This window comes from Poecilia reticulata, chromosome 3 (genome assembly GCF_904066995.2).
Source record: "Poecilia reticulata chromosome 3, P_reticulata-male-v2, whole genome shotgun sequence".
Taxonomy (NCBI): domain Eukaryota; kingdom Metazoa; phylum Chordata; class Actinopteri; order Cyprinodontiformes; family Poeciliidae; genus Poecilia; species Poecilia reticulata.
The window spans coordinates 35,902,435-35,919,144 of NC_088832.1; the positions used below are offsets into that span (position 1 = coordinate 35,902,435).

The window sequence follows — 16,710 nt, forward strand, 5'->3', positions numbered from 1 at the left end:
TGGCGTGGCAGGTCATTACTAGTGCTCTGCTACTGCCTCTAGTGGCGTGGCAGGTCATTACTAGTGGCCTGCTACTGCCTCTAGTGGCGTGGCAGGTCATTACTAGTGGCCCGCTACCTCAGATTCTCATAATGATCCCAGTATTATTTTAAAAACCCCAAAATCTTCTTTTTCCCCTCAAAGCTATTTAACTGATCAACAACATTCTCAAATTTCAATTCCCTATAAAATCTCATTTTAATGGGCGCTTTCTTCTTTTATTTCCAATTTTGACTTCCAGTGATTCACTTCCTGCTAGAGAGCCCCCTGGTGGTGGAAGAAAAATCCACATATAAACGGATTGTGGTCCGGAAAATACAGTGTATAAAAAACAATCTGAATGCTCTGGTGTTGTTCAGGGGGCCGGACCAGGTGGGGAGGCGGGCCGGATCCGGCCCGCGGGCCGTAGTTTGGGGACCACTGCGTTAGAGACATGTTAGGGACTTTCAGAAAAATGTGTCAAACTAACCGATATGTTAATTACCACCCAGTAACGTCACAGAGGGTTTTACTGCCGTAAAGGCTTGGATGCCAGAGGGACGGGCATGAAATACAGACTAGACGGGAATAACACAGGAATGATGGCGGGCCGTCGGGTTCATAATGAATTAATAATCAACATGTTTGGAGATGTTTTTAGTCATAAGAATAATTGTGAATTTCAATAGAAAACGTAATGAGTACGGAACAACAAATAGGACAGAAAACAGCCACTGATGCCGTGTAAGAATGTTTCATCTTCAGTAAATACCGTCTGGGGGAGTCGCAGCCAAAATGTGGTCAACACAGGAAATGATTGGAAGAATGTTAGAATCTCTGCCAGCCGGTAGAGAGCATTTTTAATTTCCACCACTGTTTTAAACACGAGCAAAGACGCATTTGGTCGGATCATCTGGGAAACGATGGGCAGGGAGAGTCCGGCTGAAACCAGCTGGACGTGGGTCAACATCTGGGGTTTGCTGTGTCTCTGTGGTGTCCAGATCAGCAGCTTCCCGCTGAAAAACAGGCCCAGAAAAGCAAAACCTGCCACTCATTACGTTTCCAACGACTTTAGAAAAAACAAGTTGCTTATAAAAATCGGACAGAAACTCAAAGTAGTTTCTGTTTTTCCAGGAACAAGATGCGTCGTCTCCATGGTTCATGTTGGACCATGGAGGACATCGTCTCCATCGTCTCCATGGTTCATGTTGGACCATGGAGGACATCGTCTCCATCGTCTCCATGGTTCATGTTGGACCATGGAGGACATCGTCTCCATCGTCTCCATGGTTCATGTTGGACCATGGAGGACATCGTCTCCATCGTCTCCTTGGTCCACGTTGGACCACGGAGGACATCGTCTCCATCGTCTCCATGGTTCATGTTGGACCATGGAGGACATCGTCTCCATCGTCTCCTTGGTCCACGTTGGACCACGGAGGACATCGTCTCCATCGTCTCCTTTGTGGTCCACGTTGGACCACGGAGGACATCGTCTCCTTTGTGGTTCATGTTGGACCATGGAGGACATCGTCTCCATCGTCTCCATGGTTCATGTTGGACCATGGAGGACATCGTCTCCATCGTCTCCATGGTTCATGTTGGACCATGGAGGACATCGTCTCCATCGTCTCCTTTGTGGTTCATGTTGGACCATGGAGGACATCGTCTCCATCGTCTCCATGGTTCATGTTGGACCATGGAGGACATCGTCTCCATGGTCTCCATGGTTCATGTTGGACCATGGAGGACATCGTCTCCATCGTCTCCATGGTTCATGTTGGACCATGGAGGACATCGTCTCCATCGTCTCCTTTGTGGTTCATGTTGGACCATGGAGGACATCGTCTCCGTGGTTCATGTTGGACCATGGAGGACATCGTCTCCATCGTCTCCATGGTTCATGTTGGACCATGGAGGACATCGTCTCCTTTGTGGTTCATGTTGGACCATGGAGGACATCGTCTCCATCGTCTCCTCCTTGGTCCACGTTGGACCACGGAGGAGACGAAGGGCGGCGGCTCCTCGAGACGCAGAGGAAACTAAATTAAAAGAAAATAGTGATTTGGATGAGAAGCTCTGATCTGATCTCTGCGTTTGAAATGGAGACGTGTTACTGACACCTTGCTGACGTCGCTTCCCAGCATGCATTGCTGCTCTGTGTGAGGAAGCGATCTGACCGCGTGTCCGTCTCCCATCAGAAGCGTTTGGTCCGGCAGCAGAGCGGCGTGAGGGCGGAGCCTGCGGCGCGGCTCCAGGAGTCCATGAACTCTGTGGGTCCGACGGACGCCTGGGACCAGCTGCAGCCCAGCGGCGCCGACCTGAAGATCAAAGACCTGGACTTCTCCGACCTGCTGGAGGACGAGGACATCGACGTCCTCGACATGGACACCAACGCCTCCGCTTCCTCCCATTTCTCAGGCATCCCCCCTCCGCCGCCGCCGCCGCCATCAGGAGGCGCCGCTGCCCCGCCTCCCCCTCCGCCCCCTCCACCGCCCCTCCTGGGTGCCCCTCCTCCGCCTCCCCCCCCTCCGGGCGGCGTCCCCCTGGCTCCGCCCCCTCCGAGCGGCCGGCCGTCGGGCCTGGCGAAGAAGAAGACGGTGAAGCTGTTCTGGAAAGAGCTGAAGCAGGCGGAGAGCCAGCAGAAATGTCGCTTCGGCCGCGGGACGGTGTGGGCGTCGCTGGACAAGGTGGAGGTGGACACGGCGCGCCTGGAGACGCTGTTCGAGTCCAAGTCCAAGGAACTGCCGGTTGCCAAGGTCACCAGCTAACTCCCCTGTAGAGCATAGAGCGTGTCCCCATCGTGTCCCATCGTGTCTCCAACGTGTCTCTAATGTGTCTCTGCAGAAGGGACCAGAACCCAAGAAGTCTCTGGTTCTGGACCCAAAGCGGAGCAACGCCATCAACATCGGCCTGACCGTCCTTCCTGCTGTCCACGTCATCAAGAACGCCATCCTGAGCTTTGATGAGTACGCCATCAGCAAGGAGGGGGTGGAGGTACGCAGCACTGCCGCACCGGTCCTCTGACCCGTCTGGGCCGGTCTGGACCTCACGGCCTCTCTGTTGTGAGCAGAAGATCCTGACGATGATCCCGACCGAGGAGGAGAAGCAGAAGATCCAGGAGGCCCAGCTGGCGAACCCCGACCTGCCGCTGGGAACCGCAGAGCAGTTCCTGCTCACCCTGGCCTCCATCAGCGCCCTGAACCCCCGCCTGCAGCTCTGGGCCTTCAAGCTCAACTACGAGGTTCTGGAGAAGGTGAGCGCACGGCTGCGGTTCTGTGTCCGGTTCCGCCGGCCCGCTGACCCGCTGTCGCCCCCTGCAGGAGATCGCGGAGCCTCTGTTCGACCTGAAGCTGGGCATGGAGCAGCTGGCGTCCAATCAGACGTTCAGGAGGATCCTCGCCACGCTGCTCGCCATCGGCAACTTCCTCAACAGCTCCAATGTGAGAAACATGCCGGAAACATCCCAGTTGCTCCCAGTTGCTCCCAGTCTCACCAGTGCGGCTCTTCTCTGTTCCAGGCCAAAGGCTTTGAGCTGAGTTACCTGGAGAAGGTGGTGGAGGTGAAGGACACCGTCCACCGCCACTCACTGCTGCACCACACCTGCAACCTGCTGGAGGACAATTACCCACAATCCTCTGACGTCTACTCCGAGATCCCCGCCATCACCCGCTCCGCCAAGGTACGCCTCACCTGTCGCGATGTCCTGTGTTAACCTGTTCACATCCGTTCACGTCACAGCAGGTAACGACGCTGCAGCTCGTCACGACGCCGCAGCTCGTTATGATGCCGCAGCTCGTTATGACGCCGCAGCTCGTTATGACGCCGCAGCTCGTTATGACGCCGCAGCTCGTCATGACGCCGCAGCTCGTCATGACGCCGCAGCTCGTCATGACGCCGCAGCTCGTCATGACGCCGCAGCTCGTCATGACGCCGCAGCTCGTCATGACGCCGCAGCTCGTTATGACGCCGCAGCTCGTCACGACGCCGCAGCTCGTCACGACGCCGCAGCTCGTCATGACGCCGCAGCTCGTTATGACGCCGCAGCTCGTTATGACGCCGCAGCTCGTCACGACGCCGCAGCTCGTCATGACGCCGCAGCTCGTCATGACGCCGCAGCTCGTCACGACGCCGCAGCTCGTCACGACGCCGCAGCTCGTCATGACGCCGCAGCGCGTCACGACGTCGCAGCTCGTCACGACGCCGCAGCTCGTCACGACGCCGCAGCTCGTCACGACGCCGCAGCTCGTCACGACGCCGCAGCTCGTTACGACGCCGCAGCTCGTCACGATGCCGCGGCTCGACTTGTCACGACACGCCGCAGCTCGTTATGATGCCGTAGCTCGTTATGATGCAGCAGCTCGTCATGATGCCGCAGCTCGTCATGATGCCGCAGCTCGTCATGATGTCGCAGCTCGTCATGATGTCGCAGCTCGTCATGATGTCGCAGCTCGTCACGATATCGCAGCTCGTCACGACGCCGCAGCTCGTCACGACGCCGCAGCTCGTTACGACGCCGCAGCTCGTCACGACGCCGCACCTCGTTATGATGCCGTAGCTCGTCATGATGTCGCAGCTCGTCATGATGTCGCAGCTCGTCACGACGCCGCAGCTCGTCATGATGCCGCAGCTCGTCACGACGCCGCAGCTCGTTATGACGCCGCAGCTCGTTATGACGCCGCAGCTCGTTATGACGCCGCAGCTCGTTATGACGCCGCAGCTCGTTATGACGCCGCAGCTCGTTATGACGCCGCAGCTCGTTATGACGCCGCAGCTCGTTATGACGCCGCAGCTCGTTATGACGCCGCAGCTCGTTATGACGCCGCAGCTCGTTATGACGCCGCAGCTCGTTATGACGCCGCAGCTCGTTATGACGCCGCAGCTCGTTATGACGCCGCAGCTCGTTATGACGCCGCAGCTCGTTATGACGCCGCAGCTCGTTATGACGCCGCAGCTCGTCACGACGCCGCAGCTCGTCACGACGCCGCAGCTCATCACGATGCCGCGGCTCGACTTGTCACGACACGCCGCAGCTCGTTATGATGCCGTAGCTCGTTATGATGCAGCAGCTCGTCATGATGCCGCAGCTCGTCATGAGATCGCAGCTCGTCATGATGTCGCAGCTCGTCATGATGTCGCAGCTCGTCATGATGTCGCAGCTCGTCACGACGCCGCAGCTCGTCATGATGCCGCAGCTCGTCATGATGCCGCAGCTCGTCATGAAGTCGCAGCTCGTCATGATGCCGCAGCTCGTCATGAAGTCGCAGCTCGTCATGATGCCGCAGCTCGTCATGATGCCGCAGCTCGTCACGACGCCGCAGCTCGTTACGACGCCGCAGCTCGTCACGACGCCGCAGCTCGTTATGATGCCGCAGGTCGTCATGACGGCGCTGCTCGTTATGATGCCGCAGGTCGTCATGAAGCCGCAGCTCGTCATGACGCCGCAGCTCGTTAAGATGCCGCAGCTCGTCATGACGCCGCAGCTCGTTATGACGCCGCAGCTCGTTATGACGCCGCAGCTCGTTATGACGCCGCAGCTCGTTATGACGCCGCAGCTCGTCATGATGCCGCAGCTCGTCATGACGCCGCAGCTCGTTATGACGCCGCAGCTCGTTATGATGCCGCAGCTCGTTATGATGCCGCAGCTCGTTATGACGCCGCAGCTCGTCACGACGCCGCAGCTCGTTATGATGTCGCAGCTCGTCATGATGTCGCAGCTCGTCATGATGTCGCAGCTCGTCACGACGCCGCAGCTCGTCATGATGCCGCAGCTCGTCATGATGCCGCAGCTCGTCATGAAGTCGCAGCTCGTCATGAGATCGCAGCTCGTCATGATGTCGCAGCTCGTCATGATGTCGCAGATGCCGCAGCTCGTCATGAAGTCGCAGCTCGTCATGATGCCGCAGCTCGTCATGATGCCGCAGCTCGTCATGATGTCGCAGCTCGTCATGAGATCGCAGCTCGTCATGATGTCGCAGCTCGTCATGATGTCGCAGCTCGTCATGATGTCGCAGCTCGTCACGACGCCGCAGCTCGTCATGATGTCGCAGCTCGTTATGATGCCGTAGCTCGTCATGATGTCGCAGCTCGTCATGATGTCGCAGCTCGTCACGACGCCGCAGCTCGTTATGACCCCGCAGCTCGTTAGGACGCCGCAGCTCGTCACGACGCCGCAGCTCGTCACGACGCCGCAGCTCGTTATGACGCCGCAGCTCGTTATGATGCCGCAGCTCGTTATGATGCCGCAGCTCGTTATGACGCCGCAGCTCGTTATGACGCCGCAGCTCGTCACGATGCCGCGGCTCGACTTGTCACGACACGCCGCAGCTCGTTATGATGCCGCAGCTCGTCATGATGCCGCAGCTCGTCACGACGCCGCAGCTCGTTACGACGCCGCAGCTCGTCACGATGCCGCGGCTCGACTTGTCACGACACGCCGCAGCTCGTTATGATGCCGTAGCTCGTTATGATGCAGCAGCTCGTCATGATGCCGCAGCTCGTCATGATGCCGCAGCTCGTCATGATGTCGCAGCTCGTCATGAGATCGCAGCTCGTCATGATGTCGCAGCTCGTCATGATGTCGCAGCTCGTCACGACGCCGCAGCTCGTTATGATGCCGCAGCTCGTCATGATGCCGCAGCTCGTCACGACGCCGCAGCTCGTTACGACGCCGCAGCTCGTCACGATGCCGCGGCTCGACTTGTCACGACACGCCGCAGCTCGTTATGATGCCGCAGCTCGTCATGATGCCGCAGCTCGTCACGACGCCGCAGCTCGTTACGACGCCGCAGCTCGTCACGATGCCGCGGCTCGACTTGTCACGACACGCCGCAGCTCGTTATGATGCCGTAGCTCGTTATGATGCAGCAGCTCGTCATGATGCCGCAGCTCGTCATGATGCCGCAGCTCGTCATGATGTCGCAGCTCGTCATGAGATCGCAGCTCGTCATGATGTCGCAGCTCGTCATGATGTCGCAGCTCGTCATGATGTCGCAGCTCGTCATGATGTCGCAGCTCGTCACGACGCCGCAGCTCGTCATGATGCCGCAGCTCGTCATGAAGTCGCAGCTCGTCATGATGCCGCAGCTCGTCATGATGCCGCAGCTCGTCATGAAGTCGCAGCTCGTCACGACGCCGCAGCTCGTTATGATGTCGCAGCTCGTCATGATGTCGCAGCTCGTCATGATGTCGCAGCTCGTCACGACGCCGCAGCTCGTCATGATGCCGCAGCTCGTCATGATGCCGCAGCTCGTCATGAAGTCGCAGCTCGTCATGAGATCGCAGCTCGTCATGATGTCGCAGCTCGTCATGATGTCGCAGATGCCGCAGCTCGTCATGAAGTCGCAGCTCGTCATGATGCCGCAGCTCGTCATGATGCCGCAGCTCGTCATGATGTCGCAGCTCGTCATGAGATCGCAGCTCGTCATGATGTCGCAGCTCGTCATGATGTCGCAGCTCGTCACGACGCCGCAGCTCGTCATGATGTCGCAGCTCGTTATGATGCCGTAGCTCGTCATGATGTCGCAGCTCGTCATGATGTCGCAGCTCGTCACGACGCCGCAGCTCGTCATGATGCCGCAGCTCGTCATGAAGTCGCAGCTCGTCACGACGCCGCAGCTCGTTAAGACGCCGCAGCTCGTTATGACGCCCCAGCTCGTTATGATGCCGCAGCTCGTCATGATGCCGCAGCTCGTCATGAAGTCGCAGCTCGTCACGACGCCGCAGCTCGTTATGATGCCGCAGCTCGTCATGATGCCGCAGCTCGTCACGACGCCGCAGCTCGTTACGACGCCGCAGCTCGTCACGATGCCGCGGCTCGACTTGTCACGACACGCCGCAGCTCGTTATGATGCCGCAGCTCGTCATGATGCCGCAGCTCGTCACGACGCCGCAGCTCGTTACGACGCCGCAGCTCGTCACGATGCCGCGGCTCGACTTGTCACGACACGCCGCAGCTCGTTATGATGCCGTAGCTCGTTATGATGCAGCAGCTCGTCATGATGCCGCAGCTCGTCATGATGCCGCAGCTCGTCATGATGTCGCAGCTCGTCATGAGATCGCAGCTCGTCATGATGTCGCAGCTCGTCATGATGTCGCAGCTCGTCATGATGTCGCAGCTCGTCACGACGCCGCAGCTCGTCATGATGCCGCAGCTCGTCATGATGCCGCAGCTCGTCATGATGTCGCAGCTCGTCATGAGATCGCAGCTCGTCATGATGTCGCAGCTCGTCATGATGTCGCAGCTCGTCATGATGTCGCAGCTCGTCACGACGCCGCAGCTCGTCATGATGCCGCAGCTCGTCATGATGCCGCAGCTCGTCATGAAGTCGCAGCTCGTCATGATGCCGCAGCTCGTTAAGATGCCGCAGCTCGTCATGATGCCGCAGCTCGTCATGATGCCGCAGCTCGTTCTGACGCCGCGGCTCGTCATGATGCCGCAGCTCGTCATGAAGTCGCAGCTCGTCATGATGCCGCAGCTCGTCATGAAGTCGCAGCTCGTCATGATGCCGCAGCTCGTCATGATGCCGCAGCTCGTCATGATGTCGCAGCTCGTCATGAGATCGCAGCTCGTCACGATGCCGCGGCTCGACTTGTCACGACACGCCGCAGCTCGTTATGATGCCGTAGCTCGTTATGATGCAGCAGCTCGTCATGATGCCGCAGCTCGTCATGATGCCGCAGCTCGTCATGATGTCGCAGCTCGTCATGAGATCGCAGCTCGTCATGATGTCGCAGCTCGTCATGATGTCGCAGCTCGTCATGATGTCGCAGCTCGTCACGACGCCGCAGCTCGTCATGATGCCGCAGCTCGTCATGATGCCGCAGCTCGTCATGAAGTCGCAGCTCGTCATGATGCCGCAGCTCGTCATGATGCCGCAGCTCGTCACGACGCCGCAGCTCGTTACGACGCCGCAGCTCGTCACGACGCCGCAGCTCGTTATGATGCCGCAGGTCGTCATGACGGCGCTGCTCGTTATGATGCCGCAGGTCGTCATGATGCCGCAGCTCGTCATGAAGTCGCAGCTCGTCACGACGCCGCAGCTCGTTACGACGCCGCAGCTCGTCATGATGCCGCAGCTCGTCATGAAGTCGCAGCTCGTCATGATGCCGCAGCTCGTCACGACGCCGCAGCTCGTTACGACGCCGCAGCTCGTCACGATGCCGCGGCTCGACTTGTCACGACACGCCGCAGCTCGTTATGATGCAGCAGCTCGTCATGATGCCGCAGCTCGTCATGATGCCGCAGCTCGTCATGATGTCGCAGCTCGTCATGAGATCGCAGCTCGTCATGATGTCGCAGCTCGTCATGATGTCGCAGCTCGTCATGATGTCGCAGCTCGTCACGACGCCGCAGCTCGTCATGATGCCGCAGCTCGTCATGATGCCGCAGCTCGTCATGAAGTCGCAGCTCGTCATGATGCCGCAGCTCGTCATGATGCCGCAGCTCGTCACGACGCCGCAGCTCGTTACGACGCCGCAGCTCGTCACGACGCCGCAGCTCGTCATGAAGTCGCAGCTCGTCATGATGCCGCAGCTCGTCATGATGCCGCAGCTCGTTACGACGCCGCAGCTCGTTATGACGCCGCAGCTCGTTATGATGCCGCAGCTCGTTATGACGCCGCAGCTCGTTATGACGCCGCAGCTCGTTATGACGCCGCAGCTCGTTATGACGCCGCAGCTCGTTATGACGCCGCAGCTCGTTATGACGCCGCAGCTCGTTATGACGCCGCAGCTCGTCACGATGCCGCGGCTCGACTTGTCACGACACGCCGCAGCTCGTTATGATGCCGTAGCTCGTTATGATGCAGCAGCTCGTCACGATGCCGCAGCTCGTCACGACGCCGCAGCTCGTTACGATGTCGCAGCTCGTCACGACGTCGCAACTCGTCACGACGCCGCAGCTCGTCATGACGCCGCAGCTCGTTATGACGCCGCAGCTCGTTATGACGCCGCAGCTCGTCATGACGCCGCAGCTCGTCATGACGCCGCAGCTCGTTATGACGCCGCAGCTCGTTATGACGCCGCAGCTCGTTATGACGCCGCAGCTCGTTATGACGCCGCAGCTCGTTATGACGCCGCAGCTCGTTATGACGCCGCAGCTCGTTATGACGCCGCAGCTCGTTATGACGCCGCAGCTCGTTATGACGCCGCAGCTCGTTATGACGCCGCAGCTCGTTATGACGCCGCAGCTCGTTATGACGCCGCAGCTCGTTATGATGCCGCAGCTCGTTATGACGCCGCAGCTCGTCATGACGCAGCAGCTCGGCATGACGCAGCAGCTCGTCATGACGCCGCAGCTCGTTATGACGCCGCAGCTCGTTAAGACGCCGCAGCTCGTCACGACGCCGCAGCTCGTCACGACGCCGCAGCTCGTCACGACGCCGCAGCTCGTCATGACGCCGCAGCTCGTTATGACGCCGCAGCTCGTTATGACGCCGCAGCTCGTTATGACGCCGCAGCTCGTTATGACGCCGCAGCTCGTTATGACGCCGCAGCTCGTTATGACGCCGCAGCTCGTTATGACGCCGCAGCTCGTTATGACGCCGCAGCTCGTTATGACGCCGCAGCTCGTTAAGATGCCGCAGCTCGTTATGATGCCGCAGCTCGTCACGATGTCTCCTGTTTTGCTCCAGGTGGATTTTGACCTGCTGGCAGAGAATCTGGTCCAGCTGGAGAGGCGCTGCAAGGCATCATGGGAGAACCTGAAGCTGGTGGCCAAGCATGAGAGCAAGGCGGTGCTGAAGAACAAGATGACGGAGTTCCTCAGGGACTGCACCCAGAGGATCAAGATCCTGAAGGTCGTCCACAGGAGGGTCATCAACAGGTAGGGGGCGCAGCCCCAACCCGTCCTGGACGCGGTTTGGACGGGTGAGGACTGACGTGTCCCCTGCAGGTTCCACTCCTTCCTGCTGTTCCTGGGTCAGCCGTCCTTCTCCGTCCGAGACGTGAAGGTCACCAGCTTCTGCCGCATCATCAGCGAGTTCGCCCTGGAGTACCGCACCACCCGCGAGCGCGTCCTCACCATCAGGCGCAAACGCACCATCAAGAGGGAGCGGAACAAGACCCGGGGCATGCTGATCACCGAGGTAACGCTCTGGGGTCAGGGGTCAGGGGTCAGGGTTCGGTTCTGCTGGATTTGATCCACAGCAGCTGGATCAGCACTGCCTGTTCCCACAGTGAAGATGCAGCAGGGGGCGCTGCTGCACAGAGATACCTGAAACCAGTGATGCAGCAGAAGAAAAGTTTTCAAAACATAAAAATATTGATTAGAAATTAAAGTTTCTCGACTCGTTGATGTTTATTTTCCATAAACCTTCCTGGGAATGATCTCGGATGGTTTCAGTCAGACGATGTTTCAGACCTCATCTTGTCTCATTTCCCTCAGACGGAAAAGTTTTCGGGCGTTCCTGTTCAGGACAGCATCTCGCCCGTCTCCATGGCAACAGATCCGGGCTCTGATCAGGAGGAGGAGCATTGTACCATGACGAGCCTGCTGACCAGCAGCTGCAGCAGCCTGACCATTCATCCTGCAGGCCTGCGCCGCTCCAGAGCCGTCCGCAGTAAGAACCACAGAACCCTGGCCTGGTTCTGGTTCAAGTCCAGTCAGGGCCGGTTAATGTTCTGGTTCTGTTGCTTAGGTAACCGCTCGGTGAGTCCATCCACTCTGACTGCTGCTAGAGACGACGGAACCAACTCTCAGGACGACGCCACTGATGACATCATGGATCGACTGGTGAAGTCCGTGACCCGGAACCCGTCAAACAGAACTGCCAGCCCAAAGACCCGCAAACGGTCCCGACTCAACAGAAAGTCCAGTGAGTCCAGACGTTCCTGGGTTCTCTGAGGTTCTGCTGAGGCCCGATGGAATCACTTCCCTTACCGACATTAGCTGAAGCTAACGCTAAAGCCATATTCAGCTGGAGCTAACACTAAAGCCATATTTAGCTGGAGCTAACGCTAAAACCATATTCAGCTGGAGCTAACACTAAAGCCATATTTAGCTGGAGCTAACGCTAAAACCATATTCAGCTGGAGCTAACACTAAAGCCAAACTCAGTGGAAGCTAACGCTAAAGCCATATTTAGCTGGAGCTAACGCTAAAACCATATTCAGCTGGAGCTAACGCTAAAACCATATTCAGCTGGAGCTAACACTAAAGCCATATTTAGCTGGAGCTAACGCTAAAGCCATATTCAGCTGGAGCTAACGCTAAAGCCATATTCAGCTGGAGCTAACGCTAAAGCCATATTTAGCTGGAGGTAACGCTAAAGCCATATTCAGCTGGAGCTAACACTAAAGCCATATTCAGCTGGAGGTAACGCTAAAGCCATATTCAGCTGGAGCTAACGCTAAAACCATATTCAGCTGGAGCTAACACTAAAACCATATTCAGCTGGAGCTAACACTAAAGCCATATTTAGCTGGAGCTAACGCTAAAACCATATTCAGCTGGAGCTAACGCTAAAGCCATATTCAGCTGGAGCTAACACTAAAGCCATATTTAGCTGGAGCTAACGCTAAAGCCATATTCAGCTGGAGCTAACACTAAAGCCATATTTAGCTGGAGGTAACGCTAAAGCCATATTCAGCTGGAGCTAACGCTAAAACCATATTCAGCTGGAGCTAACGCTAAAGCCATATTTAGCTGGAGCTAACGCTAAAACCATATTCAGCTGGAGCTAACACTAAAACCATATTCAGCTGGAGCTAACACTAAAGCCATATTTAGCTGGAGCTAACGCTAAAACCATATTCAGCTGGAGCTAACGCTAAAACCATATTCAGCTGGAGCTAACGCTAAAGCCATATTCAGCTGGAGCTAACACTAAAGCCATATTTAGCTGGAGCTAACACTAAAGCCATATTTAGCTGGAGCTAACGCTAAAACCATATTCAGCTGGAGCTAACGCTAAAACCATATTCAGCTGGAGCTAACGCTAAAACCATACTCAGCTCGACCTAACACTAAAACCATATTCAGCTGGAGCTAACACTAAAGCCATATTTAGCTGGAGCTAACGCTAAAACCATATTCAGCTGGAGCTAACGCTAAAACCATATTCAGCTGGAGCTAACACTAAAGCCATATTTAGCTGGAGCTAACGCTAAAGCCATATTCAGCTGGAGCTAACACTAAAGCCATATTCAGCTGGAGCTAACGCTAAAGCCATATTCAGCTGGAGCTAACGCTAAAGCCATATTCAGCTGGAGCTAACGCTAAAGCCATATTCAGCTGGAGCTAACGCTAAAGCCATATTCAGCTGGAGCTAACGCTAAAGCCATATTTAGCTGGAGGTAACGCTAAAGCCATATTCAGCTGGAGCTAACACTAAAGCCAAATTCAGCTGGAGCTAACGCTAAAGCCATATTTAGCTGGAGGTAACGCTAAAGCCATATTCAGCTGGAGCTAACGCTAAAGCCATATTCAGCTGGAGCTAACACTAAAGCCATATTCAGCTGGAGCTAACACTAAAGCCATATTCAGCTGGAGCTAACACTAAAGCCATATTCAGCTGGAGCTAACGCTAAAGCCATATTCAGCTGGAGCTAACGCTAAAGCCATATTTAGCTGGAGCTAACGCTAAAGCCATATTCAGCTGAAGCTAACGCTAAAACCATATTCAGCTGGAGCTAACACTAAAGCCAAACTCAGTGGAAGCTAATGCTAAAGCCATATTTAGCTGGAGCTAATACTAAGTGCTACACCTGCATGCTGTGTGGTAAAGCTCGTTGGCATAGCAACGGGACGTCTAATGCAGCGCTGGAACCTTCTTCTGGGTCAGTCCGGTTCTGGTTGTTTGGAACCAAACAGCAGTTCTGTTTCCCAAACAGCCGGTATCGGCCCGGCTCCTCAGCCCTGTTTTCTCTTCCGGACTAAAACCCTCTGAGCGGATTAGCGTCGGCGCGTCCGTCTGCTGGAAGTCACCAAGCCCCCCGTCAAAAGGCCGCAGTGCCTCCATGCTGGAGTAACGGCCAGCAGAACCTCTCCCTGGTTCTGGTGTTCTGGACCGGAGGAGTTTCTCCTCCAGCTGAGGACTCATGAAGTCCAGCAGCTGGAATGACCTCTGACCTGTTGGGTTTCATGTGATGGAGATGAAAACGTTATTTTCCTGAGTTCTGACCCCTTTTCTCTGTGCGCTGCAGTGCGGAGGACCCTGAAGGGCGGATTGGACCAGGAGGCGGTCCAGGCTCTGGGTCTGCTGCCCAGCAAGACGGGAGACAGAGTCTGACCCCGCGCTGACCTCCTGACCTCCTGACCTCCTGCTGCTCCAGCGTTTATCTCCTTATCTGTTTGCAGATTAACCTTCAGCGCAGCAACAGCAGCTCAGACTGCGGATCAGAACCAGAACCAGAACTGATCTGTTTGCTCTTCACACCAGACCTGGACTTACCTGCTGCCTCGTTGGTTCTGATCCAGAAAGTCCTGCAGGTGGACGCCCAGAAGAACTCGGATCAGAACAAACTGCCTGAGATGAACCGCAGAACCACCTGCAGCTTCTAAAGCTTCAGTTTGCCGTAAATTAGCCGAGGTTCTGCTCAGGTTCTGGACCTGCTGCTGGTTCTGGACCTCTCACCGCCACAGCTTTCTTGTTAATCTGGGACCAAGCAGTCCGACTGCTCACCTGCCACCAGGTGTTCTGGTGTGATGTCACTGGGTTCTGGTGTGATGTCACTGGGTTCTGGTGTGATGTCACTGGGTTCTGGTGTGATGTCACTGGGTTCTCAGATGTGAGGCTGAATGTTTCTCTGCTGTTAATAAAGATTTTCAATGAATCTGATGTTCTGGTTCTGGTTCTTCCGCTTGTAGAACCTGAGCTGGGTTCCTCCAGTTGGAACTCGAGCGAACCTGTTGGTCCGGTTCTGGGTTTCGGTTCTTCAGCAGCGGAACAGGAAGCGGGTCCGTCAGTACTTCCTGTTTGTTTGTTTCAACTTCCTCTGACTAAACCGGACCAGCTCAGCAGAACCGCGGTTCTGTAAAGTTTCACGGCCAAAACTTTAAAAATTAATATTTAAAGTGACCTGAATAAAAAACGACCAGCAAGATTTTCACTGTTTGTCTTTTCTGACCAATCGGAGCAAAACCTTCAGTTCATGTTTCTGTGGAAACGGCCAGGGGTGAAAGTAAAGGGGGACGGCAGGGAGGTGCTGCTACCCCTAAAAGGTTCAGTGGGGTCCGCAGTACCTGCTAGAGAGGAGCAGCTGTAAAACATGAACGGATTCACTGTGAGTTCACCCACTGATCAGCCGTGACTGATTAGTTTTTAACAACAATCTAAAACACTTAATCAGTTAATAAATAACTTGTTTCCATTTCATATCGTTTCTGAACTGATCGTGTTTAACTAGAGCAGCGGAGCAACATGTGGATCTGAAGGTTTAGAGTCTCAGGAGACAAACTGAACCAGCAGCAGGTCCTCTGATTGGCTGAGAGCAGCAGGTCCTCTGATTGGCTGAGAGCAGCAGGTCCTCTGATTGGCTGAGAGCAGCAGGTCCTCTGATTGGCTGAGAGCAGCAGGTCCTCTGATTGGCTGAAAACGTTCAGAACTTTATTAAAGAACAATAAAATCAACACAACGTGTTCAAATTAATGACCCAACAACAATAATAATCTGTGATTATTGTTTCTACCAGGTTCCATTAATGAGCAGCAGATTAAAATGAACTAATCTGTTATGTTTGGAAGCTGAAGTAGACAAAGAACTTAGTGTTTATTCAGAACTCGCTCAGCAGCAGTTACATCAGGTTTTCCTTTCCTCCATCTCTTCTTCTTCTGTCCCTCAGTCCATCCTGTTCTCGTGCTCCACCTAGTGGTGGACAACATAACCAACCACCGCTGTGATCATGAGGTTATTAATGATGCATAAATAAATATCAAGCCTGAAAACCTGATATCGTAACGGACTGAATGTTTTCAACATAATCTCTGGTCGGCTCGAGAGGTTGCCATGGCAACGGCTGTGCTTAATGACCGAGAGAGTAAAAAGGTGCGACTGGTTTAGAGCTGATCACCTGTTCAGGTTGTTTCACCTTTGACCTTTACAGCCGCTGTAGTTTCTGAACGTTCAATAAACACAAACTTGGACTAATGACCTCGATCTTTGTGAGTTTACGTCATTTACAACAAACATCAAACACGGTAAATATGTTTCATTCAGTATTTAACAAACTAATGGCTTCTACCGCCATAATTATGTGACATTAAATTATCTAATATAAAATATAGTTTGGTGCTTTGAGCTCAGAGTCTGAGAGGCTTTTTCCTTATCAAACTTTTATTTTTGCCTCTTATTTAGTGGAAATATTGATGTTGATGAGATTTTCTCTAAAATCGTCCAACCATCCAACTGATTCAAACCAAGTTACACATTTTACTATTTAAGGTTAAAATGTTTTTATTTCCCCTCATTTAAATTGACCTCTGACCTCAGTTTTAATTATTTTAAGCTTCAGTTAGGCACTGAGACGCCCCCTACTGAGTGGTCGCTCTGGGTGAAGAGCCCTATGGTCCTGCTCCTCTTCATCCCACGGTGTTTTAACCAGAACCAGAAACCTGACCTGGGTCAGAACCGGCAGCTCTCTTCTCATGCGTCATCCTCAAATGGACCGACGTATGACGTCAGAGTTAGGGTGTTAACATGTGACGTCAGATGTGATCAGATCGATGGGGCAGCGGCTCGGTGTCTTTAAGGG

General features: G+C 55.0%; 1 protein-coding gene across 1 annotated transcript in view; it reads left to right on the plus strand.

Moving 5' to 3' along the window:
* fhod1 (formin homology 2 domain containing 1) overlaps nt 1-14,793 on the plus strand; it is a 16,470-nt gene extending 1,677 nt beyond the window's left edge. The window contains exons 3-12 of the mRNA XM_081605700.1: nt 2,220-2,777; nt 2,866-3,015; nt 3,092-3,274; nt 3,342-3,461; nt 3,539-3,700; nt 10,653-10,843; nt 10,913-11,105; nt 11,405-11,579; nt 11,658-11,834; nt 14,164-14,793. Coding sequence (XP_081461826.1) covers nt 2,220-2,777; nt 2,866-3,015; nt 3,092-3,274; nt 3,342-3,461; nt 3,539-3,700; nt 10,653-10,843; nt 10,913-11,105; nt 11,405-11,579; nt 11,658-11,834; nt 14,164-14,249 — 1,995 coding nt within the window. The 3' untranslated portion in view covers nt 14,250-14,793. The remainder of the gene's footprint in view (nt 1-2,219; nt 2,778-2,865; nt 3,016-3,091; nt 3,275-3,341; nt 3,462-3,538; nt 3,701-10,652; nt 10,844-10,912; nt 11,106-11,404; nt 11,580-11,657; nt 11,835-14,163) is intronic.
* The last annotated feature ends 1,917 nt before the right edge of the window (nt 14,794-16,710 follow it).